The sequence below is a fragment of the Ranitomeya variabilis genome, chromosome 5, assembly GCF_051348905.1.
Source record: "Ranitomeya variabilis isolate aRanVar5 chromosome 5, aRanVar5.hap1, whole genome shotgun sequence".
NCBI classification, from domain to species: domain Eukaryota; kingdom Metazoa; phylum Chordata; class Amphibia; order Anura; family Dendrobatidae; genus Ranitomeya; species Ranitomeya variabilis.
In genome coordinates, this window is record NC_135236.1 from 126163068 (window position 1) to 126181977 (window position 18910).

The 18910-nt window shown below is 43.5% G+C and overlaps 1 protein-coding gene across 1 annotated transcript in view; it reads right to left on the reverse strand.

Annotated features, from left to right (window-relative positions):
• MAP2K5 (mitogen-activated protein kinase kinase 5) overlaps positions 1–18910 on the reverse strand; it is a 166073-nt gene that overhangs the window by 50412 nt on the left and 96751 nt on the right. The window contains exons 10-15 of the mRNA XM_077263250.1: positions 17129–17197; positions 16962–17043; positions 15604–15665; positions 12893–12941; positions 9959–10032; positions 4410–4460 (exon numbers count right to left, since the gene is read on the reverse strand). Coding sequence (XP_077119365.1) covers positions 4410–4460; positions 9959–10032; positions 12893–12941; positions 15604–15665; positions 16962–17043; positions 17129–17197 — 387 coding nt within the window. The remainder of the gene's footprint in view (positions 1–4409; positions 4461–9958; positions 10033–12892; positions 12942–15603; positions 15666–16961; positions 17044–17128; positions 17198–18910) is intronic.

Here is an 18910-nt window from a genome sequence, read left to right on the forward strand (position 1 = left end):
CCCTGGTTCTGTATGTGGCAAAATCACATTTTACTCAACCGGTAATAAAGTGACACTAGAGTTAAAAGCAAACGTGTGCCTATTCAGAAGCAGGATTTTCTGCAAGCTCAATAAACTACTACTTGCAGAAACCTGGCAAAGACCTCAAGTTCCAGGTGCTTTTGGGTGCCTAAACCTCCAACCTTAGCTGTGGAGTAAAGGGCTTGCACTAAGCTGAAGGATCGCTAGCACCTGTACTTTATGCAGATGAGAAATCATTGCAACACATGTTGTGGGAAGTCATTTTAACATGCTTCAGATTTTTACACATACCTGTCTTTTCCAACTAAACCTGTAGAAAAGCATGAATGGTCTTACATGTCGTATCCCTCATAAGTCAAAACTGTTTTGCGTTCTAATAGTCTAATCTATCTACAAACTGTCACAATTCTCATGTTCTGTAACTTACCAACTCCACATTTTGAGTAGACATTTCTCCATCAGCATTCTACCTGCATCATAGGTGCTGGAACCTCCTAACAGTCATTTTCCAACATGCATGGTCTGATAGCTTGCCTACCCTGAACTGAAATCCCACCTTTCAGTTATGCCTATATGCAGTTTATCAGACACGAGAGATGGAGAAGAGACACAAAGATTTGCCTTCATATCCTATAATGCTACTGGACTGTTGCTAGAGAAGGCTTCCAACTGACTGCAGGCAGCGGAAAGGTAGGGACAAACCTGATGCCTAAAAAATTATTATTATTTATTTTTAGAGCACCATTGATCCACGATGCTGTACATGAGAAGGGATAACATACAAGATACAAATATATAGCGCGGTGAACATAGTAACAATGACAGACTGGTGCAGAGGGCCTACATTCTACATTCTAGCTGTCCATACATTCATAAACGTGTAGGAAGAATAACAGTAACAACATGAGGTGCTTCAAAATTATTATTTTATGGGAAGTACAAGCATTTGTTAAAATGAACATGTCAGTAAAGCTGGAAAGTCATTTTAAGATTTATCCAAAACTGAACTCCATGTATATAATTAAGAGAGAACGTTTTATCACAGCTAGAGAATATGGGATAGATGTGTCCAGTCTGTTGGATCTAATCCTCTTTTCCAATTAGCAGATGGATGTCCCCTTCATCTGCCAATCAGTTTAATACCCAACTGGGATCTCCCTTCATGTCATCAAACAGACCCTCAAATTAATTACTGTCCCAATAAACTTGTGGATTAGATCTGGTACTGTTAAAGCCTTGAGGAACCCAGGAGTCCTATGCACCCTATACAAGATACAGTACCAATATATGATGAGCATATATATACACACACACGTATAACATATCTCTGCATTGCACATATATATTACAGCGTTCACACACACGTATATGTACATGGTATTATCTCTCCTGTAATTATAACACACACATATATATATATTATGCGGTTATCCCGGTTGCTTGTGCACCTTTTTCTACCACACTTTTTCCTTCCATTCAACTTTCCATTAATATGCTTGGATACAGCACTCTGTGAACAGCTAGCTTCTCTAGCAATGACCTTTTGTAGAAATGACCTTTTGTCGCTTACCCGCCTTGTGGAGTGTGTCAATGACTGCCTTCTGGACATCTGTTGTCAGCAGTCTTCCCCATGATTGTGGAGCCTACTGAGACAGACTAAGGGACCTTTTTAGATGCTTAGGAAGCCTTTGCAGGTGTTTTTTTTGTTAACTATTCTAATTTACTGAGATAATGACTTTTGGGTTTTCAGTGGCTGCAAGCCATAATTATCAACATTAAAGGGAACCTGTCACCCCCCCCAGGCGTTTTTAACTAAAAGAGCCACCTGGTGCAGCAGTAATGCTGCATTCTGACAAGGTGGCTCTTTTAGTTCTGGGTGCTGTAACTGCCGAAATAATCAGTTTTGTTATTTGTCCAAAATTCCTTTTCTTCAGTCAAGGAGGCCGGCCTTTCCCCCCTGCTGCAGACGCCACACAGCCGTCAGTCATGTCTTCTTGGCGCCGGGCGCCGCCCCCTCAGCACTGTTTTGAAATCAGCCGGCGCCTGCGCGCTTTTCTCCTGCCTTGGGCAGGCGCAGTGAGCGCTGCCCGTCCTCTGTCCTCATATGCAGTCTAGCTGACTGCGCCTGTGCGGCCGCCCTGCCTGTGAATCCCAGCCCCGCAGTGTGTTATGATTTATTCATACTACGGGGCTGGGATTCACAGGCAGGTGGGCCGCACAGGCGCAGTCAGCTAGACTGCATATGAGGACAGACGGGCAGCGCTCACTGCGCCTGCCCAAGGCAGGAGAAAAGAGCGCAGGCGCCAGCTACTTTCAAAACAGCGGTGAGGAGGCGGCGCCCGTCGCCAAGAAGACATGACTGACGGCTGTGTGGCGTCTGCAGCAGGGGGGAAAGGCCTGCCTCCTTGACTGAAGAAAAGGTATTTTGGACAAATAACAAAACTGATTTCGGCAGTTACAGCAACCAGAACTAAAAGAGCCACCTTGTCAGAATGCAGCATTACTGCCGCACAAGGTGGCTCTTTTAGTTAAAAACGCCTGGGGAGGGGGGGTGACAGGTTCCCTTTAACAGAAATAAACACTTGAAATAGATCACTCTATTTGTAATGACTATATAATATATGAGTTTCACTTTTTGAATTGAAGAACTGAAATAAATTAACTTTTTGATGATATTCTAATTTAGTGTGAAGCACTTGTACACATACATATATACATACATACACACAGCAGGTAAAATAAGTATTGAACACATCACCAATTTTCAAAGTACATCTATTTCTAAAAGGTGTTATTGATATGAAATTCTCAGCAGATGTTGGTAACAACCTGTCCAACCCACACAGGCATATAAATCAAACCATAGATGTCTATAAATTAAGTTATGTGTAATAATGAGAAATGACACAGGGAAACAAGCATTGAACACATGAAAAAAGAGAGGTGAAAAAGCCATGGAAAGTCATGACACCAATGAAATCTATCAGTAGTTAGAAATCAATCCTGTCACTTAGTGTAAAAGAATATCCAGCTGGTTCAACTGATGGCCTATAAAAAGGTGTCTCATTATAAAGACGCTACACAAGAAACATCTAATGAAGAGTAAAACCAGTAAGCTGTCTCAAGACCTTAGCAACCTTATTGTTGCAAAGCATACTGATGGAATTGGTTACAGAAGAATTTCTAAACTACTGAAGGTTCCGATGAGCACTGTTGGGATCATAATCCGGATGTAGAAAAAACATAATTCCACCACGAATTGGCTACGAACAGATGCTCCCCACAAGATTTCAAAGGAGTGAAAATAATTATCAGAAGAGTTGTCCAAGAGCCAAGAACCATCTGTGAAAAGCTACAGAAAGTTGTACTTGCTGATTCCAGGTCTGTTTCAAAGAAAACTATAAGTAATGAACTTAACCTCCATAGCCAGGAGACACGCTCACCACACAAGACTCCATTGCTGAACAAAAAACATGTTCAAGTGCATTTACAATTTGCTCAGCCTGTGAAATACTGGTTGAATATTGTCTGGTCAGATAACATAAAAATGTAACTCTTTGGATGCCATAATATACACCAATGTTTGGAGGCCAAAAGAGGATGCATATCACCCCAAAAAACAGCATACCTACAGTGAAGTGTGGAGGTGGGAATATCATGGTGTGGGGCGGTTTTTCAGCATACCGTACTGGCATACTTCATATATTTGAAGGAAGGATGAATGGACAAATGTACAGAGACATTCTTGATAATAATCTGCTGCCATCTACCAGGATGATGAAGATGAAATGAGGGTGGACATTTCAGCAAGACAATGATCCCAAACACACAGCCAAGATAACTTTCAATTGGTTTCAGAGTAAGAAAATAAAGCTGCTAGAATGGCCGAGTTAATCACCTGACCTGAATCAAATAGAAAATGTATGGAAGGAACGAAAGCTCAGAGTTCATAGAAGGAGCCCACAGTACCTTCAGGATTTGAAGAGAATTTGTGTGGTAAAATGGGCCGAAATCAGATCTGAGCAAAGCATGCGACTAGTTTCTCCATACAGGTGTCTTGAAGCGGTCATCACCAAACAAAAGATTTTGTATGAAGTATTAAATAAATTTCAGTAAGCGTGTTCAATACTTTTTCCCTGTGTCATTTCTCATTATTACATAACAATTTATGAACGTCTTTGGGTTGATTTCTTTCCCTGTGTGGATTAAATGGGTTGTTGCATAGATATTTGATTCAAAATATACAAAACATAGTATAATATAATCTATATATACATTTTTTTGTTGTTGTTCAGAAATACTGGCATTAGGATACAGTTTTACAGTTCCTAGTGTACAAGTACAGGCTGCAATGAAAGATATAACCACAATATACCTGTCTAACTTACCGCCATATAAGCGTTTGTGCCCACATAGGTTTTGGCGATAGAATTCACCAGCTAGGACAGAAAGGGAATGATGGTGTTAAACCAACAATTGCATAAAACGGGCAATTATTTCTCATTTAATCCACTCATCAAACAAAAGGAGAATGAAATGGAGTGATGACATAAAAGATAAAATAAAAAATATATAGAGTGCTTTTATCTGCAGGCATTAAACAGAAAATGATTACACTTATTGCTTCCACTCCGATGTGTGAGCAAAGCGATTGTTAGTGGTGCTGAAGCTCCCATTTAGACAAACCCCTGGCCTGCTGTAAGTATCGGCATTCTCCGGTACAGTACGATTCACGGAAACATAATGTACAAAGCATCATTTACAAGAACATAGCGAAGTGCTTATGGCTCATAGATGAGATCTACAACGGTTACTTACAAATGTGGCATTACTCTACATTTTACTTTACCAAGTAACATTTCTGCATAAAAATTTGGGTAAAGAAGTCAGAGGAATGGAGTATTCTAATGTCTAATTATAGCTGGAGGTGATCATAAGAAAAACGTGTGACTAGAACGCCGCCGCAGACAATACCATAAGAAAAATTACTTAAAAAGGAAATGTGTGCTTTGTATGGCTCCATCCAATCCTTTATTAAAGCAGAAAAAGGTAATCGAAGTTCGAGAAGAGAAACTTCGGCTGCATTTACACTGAAGGATAATTGTGAATGAAGGTTCTTAACGCTCATTTCATGATAATCTTTCGGTGTAAACAGGTTGCTGATTGGCCGATGAATGAGCAAAATGCTCCTTCCTTGGGCAAAATGATGTTTTGCTCAGCGAAAACAATCATCTTTCTTGTTGGTGCATCATCCTGTGTAAACTGCTGAGAACTATGGTACTATGGTGGTTGAATGGTGATGTAGGTCAGTCTGTGTAAACAGAGAAGCTGAAACTGCAAATGTAACTGAGATTGAGGATCAATGGATGAAGGCGAGTGTGGAGGACGACTGCGAGCGTGGAGGATGACTGGTTCATACCGAGTGAGGATCACGGGCTCACACCGAGTGAGGATCACGGGCTCACACCGAGTGAGGATCACGGGCTCACACCGAGTGAGGATCACGGGCTCACACCGAGTGAGGATCACGGGCTCACACCGAGTGAGGATCACGGGCTCACACCGAGTGAGGATCACGGGCTCACACCGAGTGAGGATCACGGGCTCACACCGAGTGAGGATCACGGGCTCACACCGAGTGAGGATCACGGGCTCACACCGAGTGAGGATCACGGGCTCACACCGAGTGAGGATCACGGGCTCACACCGAGTGAGGATCACGGGCTCACACCGAGTGAGGATCACGGGCTCACACCGAGTGAGGATCACGGGCTCACACCGAATGAGGATCACGGGCTCACACCGAGTGAGGATCACGGGCTCACACCGAGTGAGGATCACGGGCTCACACCGAGTGAGGATCACGGGCTCACACCGAGTGAGGATCACGGGCTCACACCGAGTGAGGATCACGGGCTCACACCGAGTGAGGATCACGGGCTCACACCGAGTGAGGATCACGGGCTCACACCGAGTGAGGATCACGGGCTCACACCGAGTGAGGATCACGGGCTCACACCGAGTGAGGATCACGGGCTCACACCGAGTGAGGATCACGGGCTCACACCGAGTGAGGATCACGGGCTCACACCGAGTGAGGATCACGGGCTCACACCGAGTGAGGATCACGGGCTCACACCGAGTGAGGATCACGGGCTCACACCGAGTGAGGATCACGGGCTCACACCGAGTGAGGATCACGGGCTCACACCGAGTGAGGATCACGGGCTCACACCGAGTGAGGATCACGGGCTCACTAAGTAAGGATCATTGGAACACTGAGTAAGGATCACCGAGTGAGGCTAACTGGATCATTGGATCACTGTGAATGATTATCACTGGACCACTGAGTGAGGATTACTGGACCATTGAGTGAGAATCACTATAAATAAAAGCAAACGTGCTTAATCATCAAGATTTACTGTAAGCTCAAACTAATGGTCTTACAGAAAAGTGGCAGAGAACATGTGCTCCATGCGCTTTCAGATGTCATAACCACCACCTTTACCTGGTGACTAAGAGTTTGCGCTTAGCTGAAAGATCACTAGCGTCTTTACATTGTATGGATGGGTGTTCATTTCAAAATGCGTGATGTCAGTTTCAATGGGTAGCAGGTTAGTTGACAAGTTCACCAAAGCCTTTTCCCTGAAGAAAAGAAGTGTAGATGCAAACCAAAACTATTACATTCAATTGAAGTATTATGTTGGAAGTATGGGAATTGCATAATTCAGGATTATCATGGCACTTTACGTATTAAGTGGGCTGAGAAATTATGAGAAATGGTATTGGGCTACTACACTATACAAAAAAATAAAGGGAACACTAAAATACCACATCCTAGATATCACTGAATGAAATATTCCAGTTGCTAATCTTTTTTCATTACATAGTGGAATGCGTTGAGAAGAATAAAACATAAAAATGACCAATGTAAATCAAAATGAATATCCCATGAAGGTCTGGATTTGGAATTATGCTCAAAATCAAAGTAGAAACTCAAATTACAGGCTGATCCAACTGTGGAAATGCCTCAAGACAAGGAAATGATGCTCAGTAGTGTGTGTGGCCTCCAGGTGCCTGTATGACCTCCCTACAACGCCTGGGCATGCTCTTGAAGAGGCGGCGGATGGTCTCCTGAGGGATCTCCTCCCAGACCTCGATTAAAGCATCAGTCAACTCCTGGACAGTCTGTGGTGCAACGTGAAGCTGGTGGATGGAACAAGACACGATGTCCCAGATTTGTTCTATTAGATTCAGGCCTGAGGAAAGTGCAGGCCGGTCCATAGCATCAATGCCTTCCTCATGCAGAGTTGCTGACACACTTCAGCCACTTGAGGCCAAGCATTGTCATGCATTAGAAAGAACCCATGGCCAACCGCACCAGCATATGGTCTCACAAGGGGTCTGAGGATCTCATCCTGGTACCCAATGGCAGTCAGGGTACCTCTGGCTAGCACTTGGAGCACTGTGCAGCCCTCCAAATAAATGCCCCCCCACACCATTACTGACCCACCACCAAACTGGCCATGTTGGAGGATGTTGCAGGCAGCAGAAGGTTCTCCACGGCGTCTCCAGAGTCTGTCACATGTGCTCCAAGAGAAACCTGCTCTCATCTGTGAAGAGCACAGGGCGCCAATGTCGAATCTGCCAATTTTGGTGTTCTCTGGCAAATGCCAATTGCCCTGCACGGTGTTGGGCACTTATGAAAGCTGACCCTCATACCACCCTCATGGAGTCGGTTTCTGACAGTTTGAGCAGACCCATGAACGTTAGTGGCCTGCTGGAATGAATGCGTCCTATGGTATCCTTTGCACCAGGATGTTAGCAGCATATCTTATAAGAACTGTAGGTTTTGATGGGTGGCCTCCAGTAATCGAGTTTGTTTTTCCAGCACATCCCTCCAGATGCTCAATCTGACCTTGTTCTGGGGAATATGAGAAGTCCACACCTCAAGATCACTTTCATGCTCCTCAATCCATTTCTGAGCAATTTGTGGAGTAGGACAGGGGCAACAGTCTCCTGAAAGAGGCCACTGCCCTTAAATAATACTCAATGGGAGGTAATTGGTATTCTGAGGTGAACAGGGCTGAGTATGAGCAGTGTAACTGGTCTGCAGCTACACTGCAAGCAGTGATGTGCAGTGTGTCCTGACACCTTACCATCATAGTCATTATTAACCTTTTTAGCCATTTGTGCCACAGTAGCCCTTCTGTAGTATCAGACCATACAGTTCTGAAATGTCCCAACGAACATCCTTCTATGGGTACATTTAGCAAGTCCTAACCACTGCACAAAATCTACTGTTTTAGACTTGCATTGACCTACTCATTAAAGTCACCCCGATATTTAAAGGGAACTGATCATGTAAAAAACTCAACCTGCAGATATGGAGATAATCTGCAGATTAATAGAACTAGAAAAAAAAATGTTCTTGCAGATATGAGGTTAATAGCGCTCTAAAGCCATGCATCTGTTGCACTAAAAGCCCAGCTGCCTGGAAGAAATGAACTTTATTTCTTCCGGTAGCCTAGGGCTTTCAGTCATAGAGGTGCGGCTTCACTTGGCGCTCTAATCACGGCACTGACTGACAGCCGACTCTGCAGTACATCACTACTGTAACCGGCTATCAGTCAGTGCCATGGTGCAGTTACAGCCACTGCTCACTATGTATCGAGCGGTGACTGAAGCCACGCCGGCTGCGCCTCCACGACTGAAAGCCGAAGACTACCGGGAGGAATAAAGTGGATTTCTTCCCTGAATTCGGGCTTTCAGTGTGGCACCGACAGAGCTTTAGAGCCCTATTAACCTACAGATTAACCACATATCTGCAGGTTAATAGTGTATTTGGAAAAAACAGTTTTAATTTTAAGATTACTTACAACTTATCTGGTGCTGCCCATTTTACTTAATAAAAGAGTGAGAAGCCCCAAATTGTTGATTTTTCTAAATATCACGTCAACTGACTTTTAGGGGACATTAGGTTTATTTATCAGCGGTTTACAAAAACCACCCATTGGGGCTGCCCACCACTTTTGTTTATTAGACAAAAAAGGACAACCCCGGCTTGGTGGTAGGTACTCTTTAAATTTGCCTATTTCTTCCCCTTTGATCACCTACAAGAGCTGACTGTTCACTTGCTGCCTAACATATCCCAACCCTTAACAGGTGTCATGGTAACAAGATGGTCGGCATCATTCCCTTCACCTGTTGGTGGATGTAATGTTATGGCTGATTCGTGTAGATTTGGTCAGAATTCCCCTGTAACGCTGCCATTCCTAAATGTCAGACACTTATGGTAGCACTTCACAAAGAGGAGTCAAAATGCTCCAAAGCGTCGGATGGACCCAGATACACAATGTGCAGGAGATAGACACAGACAGCCAGAGACACACAATACCGCAGCGTGTGAGGATGGCGGTGCAGCAGGTGGGGCCACACAGAATAGCTGCTGGCCCCCTGAGTCCTGTGGTCTCGAGCCGAGTACGGGGGAGTGAAGGGGCCTATTCAAAGTGACATGACAGCAAGGTCAGGGGTCAACCTGATGGGTACTCTCTGGGGAGGTCTAGAGATGGAAATTAATTACAATTTGGGAGGAGGGTCTTGCCCAGACCTCGCAGTCTTTGTTTTGCTCAACATTCATTTTTATTAATTATTATTATTTTTGATAACAGTCTCCCCTGGAAGCCTTCCCCCAGCTCATTCTTTTGTGCGGACAGAACCGATCTTCTCCTAACTCCCCAGAACGCATATTAATCAGGCTGCAATCCCATTAGTAATTACCACATCATCTGTTACTCACTTTAACCCCTCACCTGCTGGAGCGGCCCATAATGTCCAGTGGTATAATGACTCGGTGTACAGTAATGTGTGAGAGGAGAGATATAGTCACACTGTGGACGGCGTAAGTCTCTGGCCTACAGGTGACCACGTGACTTACCTGTATGCTAACTCCAAAGTCACACAGCTTCACCTGGCCACGGGTGTTCACCAGCATATTGGAAGGCTTCACGTCTAAAACACAGAATGCATGTATTTGTGATGAGCTAAACAAAATCACGTATATAGGCATTACATTACAGACTGTAAATGGATGTAGGCGAGATAAAATACTAGTTTATCATTCTGTAAGAACTTGACATTGTGCCATATGAGGTCCAGGATCAGTGGTATAAAGTAAAGGTGAAGCTAAACCTGAAATAACTTTTAGCTGACTCCTCAGACTGATAGATGACATGTAATACCAATAATTGGTGTTCCCTTTATATAGCCCACAGAATACTGCCATAGAGTTACCACATAATACCGCACACCAATTTTCAAATACTACCACTAAATACTGCAAAATAGTACCAGGTATTTTTAGTTTGCTCTTGAGGTTCCCATTTTTGGTAGTCACTCTAAAAATACATATAGCCCAGTCTTCCACCCCATAAAACTGGTTTTGGCCACATGTAAAACAATCTTGCATATCCCCAAGTACGATATGCTCTAGAGACCTCACAACGACTAGTAATAAATCTACTTGGTTCTTTTTGATCAGTTGGTTTGATCAGTATTATTGGTTTGTGCTGCACCAATCACACACTGATGGGACGTCCTAGTGATGTGGGATAATTTAACGTCTAAATTAAAGGGTGGTCAAGTTCAGTTTTAGAGAGTGAAAATAATTGGGAAACTCCAGGAGCAAACTGAAAAAAAATTTCAATATTATTTTGCTGCATATGGCGATGTACTTTTGAAAACGGATTTGCAGAATTATGTGAAAACTATAGCTAATAATCGGGGTACTAGTAACCGACCCACACCAATCTGATCTACATCCCAAAGTACTAGAAAATCCAATAAGAACAAATTTTGGATTCTGCATATGAATTGGGCATAATATGGCAGTATTGTCTGGGGTGTACTACTGTGCATAAAAATGGGAAACCTATCCCAAGATTTCTTTTTACATTTATTTCATGAGATGACCTCTCTCCATACGTGTGTGTTTGATCATTCTGCTTTTTATGTGCGACAATCAATTACCCCGACAATAAAGATATTTTATCGTTCATCGCGGACGGTTTTGCTGATTTATAAGGGGCAATTAGGATTATGAATGCGCATAATTGTTCTGATCCTAACGATAATTGCCTCATGTAAAAACGGCCTTTACCTGAAACCTGAGGAATGATTACTCAAATATGACAGCACATTATTCTATGGCTATATGTAGTAATATGGCATCATGGTATGACACATTACTATAATTAAATCTAAAGGAAGAACGGTGCAGGCATGGCACATCTTGGGGCCTGTGCACACATTGCGTTTTTGTCATGTTTTATCTACACATTTTTGCCACAAAATCTGAAGGGTTTCCTGATGCCAACAAAGTGATGAGAATCATGACGTCACATGTACACGTTGCTTATTTTTTCTTTGAAGATTTGGTGCAGATTTCAATCAGCATAATGTCAATTATTTCAGTTTTTTTGCTGAAGATTTCACCCATACTAATGAGTGGGAAAAAATCCACAACAAAAATGTATGTAAAAAACACACAACAAAAAAAATGGACATATTTTAAGCAGCATTTTCCTGCCAACACATCAGCTTTTGCCAAACAATATTCACAGGTAAAAAGACTTCATACGAACATTTGTCTGTAAACACCTTTCAACAGAGCAGTGCTCTGCAGATGTGATGAATCTGTTCTGCACTTTATGTACATGCTGAGTAGTGACCAGTGCTGTGGAGTTGTAGATGAGATGAATCTGTGCTGCACTTTATGTACATGCTCAGTAGTGACCAGTGCTGTGGGGTTGTAGATGAGAGGAATCTGTGCTGCTCTTTATGTACATGCTCAGTAGTGACCAGTCCTGTGGGGTTGTAGATGAGGTGAATCTGTGCTGCACTTTATGTACATGCTCAGTAGTGTCCAGTGCTGTGGAGTCGTAGATGAGAGGAATCTGTGCTGCACTTTATGTACATGCTCAGTAGTGACCAGTGCTGTGGAGTCGTAGATGAGATGAATCTGTGCTGCACTTTATGTACATGCTCAGTAGTGACCAGTGCTGTGGAGTTGTAGATGAGGTGAATCTGTGCTGCACATGATGTACATGCTCAGTGGTGACCAGTGCTGTGGAGTCGTAGATGAGAGGAATCTGTGCTGCACTTTATGTACATGCTGAGTAGTGACCAGTCCTGTGGGGTCGTAGATGAGGTGAATCTGTGCTGCACTTTATGTACATGCTCAGTAGTGTCCAGTGCTGTGGAGTCGTAGATGAGATGAATCTGTGCTGCACTTTATGTACATGCTCAGTAGTGATGAGTGCTGTGGAGTCGTAGATGAGATGAATCTGTGCTGCTCTTTATGTACATGCTCAGTGATGAGGCTGTGCTGTGGAGTCGTAGATGAGATGAATCTGTGCTGCTCTTTATGTACATGCTCAGTGATGAGGCTGTGCTGTGGAGTCGGAAGCCAGGGAAATTGAGGAGTTGGAGGTTTGGCTTACCGACTTCACAGCCCTGGTCCAAACTAATAAAATAAAAATATTTATCCCACACGGTAAATCCTGAAAAAGAAAAGTGTAGAAAAATGGATAAAATTGATAGCTTTTTTTTTTGTCACTTCACCTTCTCAAAAAATGTTGAGGAGGAAAATTAATATTGAAGATTGGCCCACTGGGACTCTGTTGCCCAAGGGCCTGCATAACCTTGAGGCTGGCCCTTGTAATGCCTTAATGTACAACTTACTTGCCAACCACACCTCCTCCTACAACCTTCGTGTTACAGGTGGAGCCGTGCTCCTCGTTTGCTGCCATCATTTAGCCACAGCCATAAATAATACATCACATAAAATCAAGTGAAAGGAGGAGAGGATTACCTCTGTGTAAAATTTTTAGGCTCCAGAGATATGTGAGGCCTTTCAACACCTGGGAAAACAAGAAGAAATAATATTAAATTATGAAGCATTTGCCCTGTGTAAATATTTTAAGGACGGCTTCACACATCATGTTTCACGGTCCGAGTACAGACCGTGATAATAATAATAATAATAATCTTTATTTATATAGCGCCAACATATTCCGCAGCGCTTTACAGTTTAACAGTTTCAAACACAACAGTCATAGGTAACAATGTTAACAATACAGTAATAAAGCAAAATAAGACAAAATAAGACGACCCTGCTCGTGAGAGCTTACAATGTACAATAAGGTGGGGAGATACAAAGTACAGGTGTGTATTTACAATGATGTATTTACAATGATGGTCCAGCCATCTTCAGGGGGTGGGGGATAGATGGAGATAGTGAATGGGCTACACAAACACAAACCTAAAATGACTGATTAGGGAACGTGATAGGCCGCTCTGAACAAATGAGTTTTGAGGGAGCGCCTAAAACTATGCAAGTTGTGGATGGTCCTAATATCTTGGGGTAGAGCATTCCAGAGGATTGGCGCAGCACGGGAGAAGTCTTGGAGTCGGGAGTGGGAGGTACGGATTAGTGCAGAGGTTAGTCGAAAGTCGTTTGCAGAGCGCAGCGGTCGGCTAGGCCGATAGACAGAAATGAGGGAGGAGATGTAAGGGGGTGCCGCACAGTGGAGAGCTTTGTGGGTGAGAACAAGTAGTTTGAATTGTATCCTGTAATGAATGGGCAGCCAGTGTAACGACTGGCGAAGAGCGGACACCATGATGTACGGACTGTCCCAAACTCAACAGCCCAGGAGGGTCAGGACGTAAAACGTGGGTGCGTAAAGCTGGCCTGAAGTGTTTCTAGGATTATTATATTGATCCCTATACTATCTGACACCCCACCGATCAGCTGTTCTCAGCTCCAGCATAAACCATGAATGGAGCCAAACAGCACAACTCTGTTCACTTGTGTAGTGGCCGCTTCTGGGTGCAACAGTTCAGATCCTATTTATCTGAATAGGAGCGGAGCAGCGTCTAGCCTAGTTCTCAGACAACTATGTTCTATTAAATGGTAATCTGTGAAGTTACCTGGTACCTTTTTTTCCGTTGACTCCTATATTAGGGTGAATTCATATTTATCATTTGAAAGATGGTGGCAAAATTTGGAATCGTTTATTGCACATTGTCTACAAAACTGGCAGATTTAAAAACCACCTAGTCCCGAACATATATTAATGGAGGAGCACACTCATGACATCTAGGCAGCTTTCTAATAGCAGGAGCTAAGAGAACAGAGATTCTGTTTTGTGAAGCACCAACCCTCTCAGGATGATCTTACTTAGGGTAGGTGCAGACGAGTGCATTTATTGTCATCCGAGAAAATCAAAATCAATTATGTAACTGACAGTCTGATCATATTGTGATCAGAGATTGATCAGAGTCAGTGTAAGAAGAGGGACCGTGCCGTGGGTACCTTTATGTGCTGGTTCCGGAACTGTCGGGGCTGTCTCCTCTGTTGTCCGGGGGAAAGCTTAAGGGACCGCACCAATCTAAGCGTTTACAGACTCAGCGTGTGCGGAAACGGGCAGACTTGGCGGGAAGAGACAGTGCGCAGCAGGGGGAAGTGAGTGCTCCGGCCCTTGCGTATCAGTATAGCACAGGCCCGCGCTCGAGCTTCCCCGCCACCGCTGACAGAGACTGAGGAGGGACGAGCAGTGTGCCCGTTGGTGACCACAAAATGCGGTGTTGAGCATTCCGGGCTAGTGAGTACTGCACCTATACAGCCAGAGAGAGACTGGGTGAAGGACGGTCATCTGCGCCCTGATTCACGAGTGTATGTCTGCCGGATCCCGTTGGGCTCAGACAGTGCCGTGGCCCACTCTCCTCCAGCCACATCAGTACATGGACTAGGGGCTCAGCGGAAGGTACCGGAGACCAACCGCTGCCGCCAGAAGACGGATCAACATTACTTCCAGGACCATATTGGACAAGCGCTGCATCAGCCGCTGTTGGCGCCATCACCTATTCTGGGACGACCACGCCTTCATAAACGTCTGACAGGATAAGTTAACCCCCCAAGTACTGTAAATACCTTTTTCCACTGTTTATTAACCCCTGCATCTTATCCATATTTTTGAACTGTCTACCCAACCCTGAGTTAACCTCCCTGCGTGGAGTATCCCAGTGTGCATTAAAATTGTAAACCCTTGCTATATCTCCTGTCCGTCACTGCATCCCGCAACCTGCTCACATCAGCATAGTGTGATGAGATTCTCTCGGATGAGAAAATAGATGAAAAAAAGTCTTGATCTTCTCCGTACTGTGAGTGCGCGGAAATCGATGTTTCCCATGCATTCATTGACTTGCATGGCCAAGTGTGACCAGACTATAAGATCAAACTTGATCATGAGTCACTGTCCAAGGAAAAAAGGACATGTGCATGGCCCCATAGACTAACATTGGTCAGAGTGTGATCCAATGTTTTATTGGATCGCACTCAGACCACTCTAAGATACGCTCCTCTGCACCTGCCCTTAATGTGTCCCATGTAAGCCTCTTCGGAACCAACCAAAAGTTGTTGTTTTTTGTTTTGTTTTTTAAAAGCCAAACTCATAAAATAAAAGTAGTAAATAACGTAGTCTTGAGAAATGGACATTTAGCTTTATATGAAGGAAAACTCACTGCAACAGAAATCCTTCCCAGGACTTGTTCAGGAACCGTTCGGTATACGTCTAGGGATCCTCCTGTGTGATTGAGGAAGGAAAATCGATCACATTGTGCACATGTAACACTGTCTGTGGAATGCTCAATACATCCAGATCATCACATAATACAGAACTACACTGGGCCCAAGGTGGCCCATTTCTGGTTGTGTGGTGTTTCTGTGAAAAAGGACCTGCTCCTATAGTCAACATTTAGAATGACTTTCCTTAATTTTGAGGATCTTATTCACCAAAAAAGTCATGGTTCCTCAAGATCAGAGATTCACAACCTTTTGTGCCCCGCCAATAATGCAAGTTTGAGGATTGATGCCGTACGGTTATGGACTCTAGCTTTAGAGACACCCCTGACTATATATTTCAGGTATACACGGGTTTCAACAAGTATAGTGTCATGACAATTCTGAGATATGTGGCACATCTAAGCATGACGTGGACTTAGACAAAGAATCTGCTTGTGTGTCTAATGCCAAGAGAGGTCTAAGGCCATAGAGGTGGACATGCGTGATTGACATGTCTACTGACCAACACCCCCATTAAAAATATTAGACCATCACCTGAACCTGTTGATGGTATATGGTGGAATTTTAAGTAAACCTGACAGCGGATACATACTACTCGATCCACAGGCAGCATTTAGCAGACACTAACTGTGTGATCAGAGCCAGGTATGTATGACTCTGAAACGCTGCGGCATTACAGAGAAAATACAGTTTAAAAGCCCCCGGGGATTGAGCCACATGGGAGACTAGTTGGACAGACAGGTCACCATCAGCTTCTCCCCTTGAGTGATCGGTCTGTCTCTATATATGCATGCAGGGACAGGCCTGGGAGAAGCCGCCAGGTACCCACCTGCCCAAATAGTCTCCCTTTGTGGCTCGCTCCCCAGGGGTTTTTAAAACATATTTTTCTCTGAAGCGTTGCAGCGTTTCAGAGGGAAACAAACCTGGCTCAGATCATACAGCCAGTGTCTGATACATTTAGCCCATGGTTCGGGCAGCATGGATCAGCGGTCTGGTTCCCTTTAAGGCAATTTGTTCCTAGCAACCAGTTATCACAACTATTATAGTCTTTACGGTTCAGTCTTTAAGGTGCTGAAAACAGAAATGAGATAAAAAAAAGCTCTAGGAGGCTTTTTTTCTACCACTTCTTGTTCTATTAATTCGATGTCCACAGTGGCATGCCACCGTAGTCCAAATAGATGTGAAGAATAGCCGTCATTGTCATTTTATTAGTAGCCCTCCTTCATATACTGCTCACAGAACAGCAAAAGTTCTCGGATGCTCACATATAGTCAGATTAATACGGATCTGAACTCACCATCCATAAATTCCGTACAGATAGAAATTCGATTCTCTGCAAAAAATGCCCCATAAAACCCGATTATGTATGGAGAGTCGCACTGTAAAGTAGAGAAAAATGGCATTGTCAGCCCGCTCTGCCTCGTTTGTGACAATTCCCAAAACATAGACGCCGAGCTCACGCACCTTGTACAGAATCTCCAGCTCCGACATAATCTGTCTCTGCAGCTCCACAGTAATGTCTAATGGGATGACCTACGGAGAAAAGACACAAAACACTTGTCACTGATTGATACTGTGCTCGGCCTGCCACAGATAGCAGCGGCACGCTCCAGACCTAGACAAGCCATGACTGGCGCTCCCACACTGGCACGAGTGTACTAATCTCCGCTGGCTGACGAAACGCAGTTGTAAAATATATTAAGTCAGACAATGTGATGAGAAACATTACAGAGCTGTACAACCACGACTCAGCCTGCTGACACTTAACGTACAAGTCTTAGACTCAGAGGTGACAGCTTTCTGGTGCTACGTACTTGGCCGTTCGGTCAACAAAATCTGTGCACTGTAACGTACCCAAGAGCACCCGCGTGACCTGACACATGCAGGCTTAACAGAAGAATACAAAGAATTCGGAATCTTGTAGTTAGACATAAGGAAACATTTCAATTACTGTACAGTCTTTGCCCAAAAAAACCCCCAAAAGAATGCAATTCTCCAAAACCTTAGCACAATTTTATATCACAGGGGTTAACAAGCGAAAAAAGAGGCAAGTTTGCATTAAGAAAAAAAAAAAGGATCAGGTTTGATCTTGGGTCCATTTTCTTCAGGATAGAGCAGCTTAAAATGGTCACTTGAGATTAGGAGACGTAGTCTGCCCTCTGTCATCGCCACACCTGTCATCAGATTGTGTGGGGTATTGCAATTTAGCTCTGTTCACTTTAAAGGGAATCTGTCACCAGGTTTAGCCATATAATCTAAAAGCAGCAAAATAAAACCCAAGATATAAACAGAATTAGCAAACACCCTGCAGTAAGTAAAAAGCAATAGTGCATGAAAATAACATGGGGTACTACGTTAACATTGTTTTGATCAAAAGGTCACCTTGTCGCGGTGGGATGGCTTTTATGTTTCTTTGATCAAAACAACGTTAACTAAGTACTTTATTATTTTCATGCATTATTGCTATTTATGTTCTTACTGCAGGGTATTTGCTCTTTTTGTTTTTATCTGTTTAGTGGCCAGTGTGAATAGGCACCTACACGCTAACTAATATTCCAGGGTCAGTTCTTTCAGCTTTTGCTTTAGGTTTTTTTGCACTCAAGTGTGCAAATAAGGGTGTGGAATCTTTTTTTCTTTGAGCTGGACATTACTTTTATCTAGCTTCCCATGGCTGGGTGTCCTTAGTTGGGGCCTCGGTCCTGCTCGGCTCTTATTCACATTTATGTCATTTGACATATGGTAAGGTTTTAATACTAGAGGTTAGGACCATCACGAGTAGGGTCACCTTGACGTGGGGGGGGGTATGGCTTTTACAGGATTTTGTAGTCAAAACAATGTTAACTAAGTATCATTTATTATTTTCATGCACTATTGCTATTTATTTACTAACTACAGGGTATTTGCTCATTTTGTTTTTATGTTACGTTTTGTCTGCTTAGTGGCCAGTGTGAACATGAACCTACACATTACATGCATACCAACTTATATTCCAGCTCATTTCTTTTGTTTTTTTGCATTAACAGCAGATTTTGGCGATGTGTTACTTAATGGGTTGGTTAGTGTAGTTTTGATAAAATCAGTGTTTTATCAGCCAGGGGATTAGTGGAAGACTAGTAAATCTGCTGCCATGTAGTCAAGCATATTCACCTCACCACTGATTGGCGGGCCATATACAGTGTACACAAAGTTGTCAATCAGTGGTGTGCGTGGGGGTTATACACAGCTCAAGATGCAGAGAACTGGTGG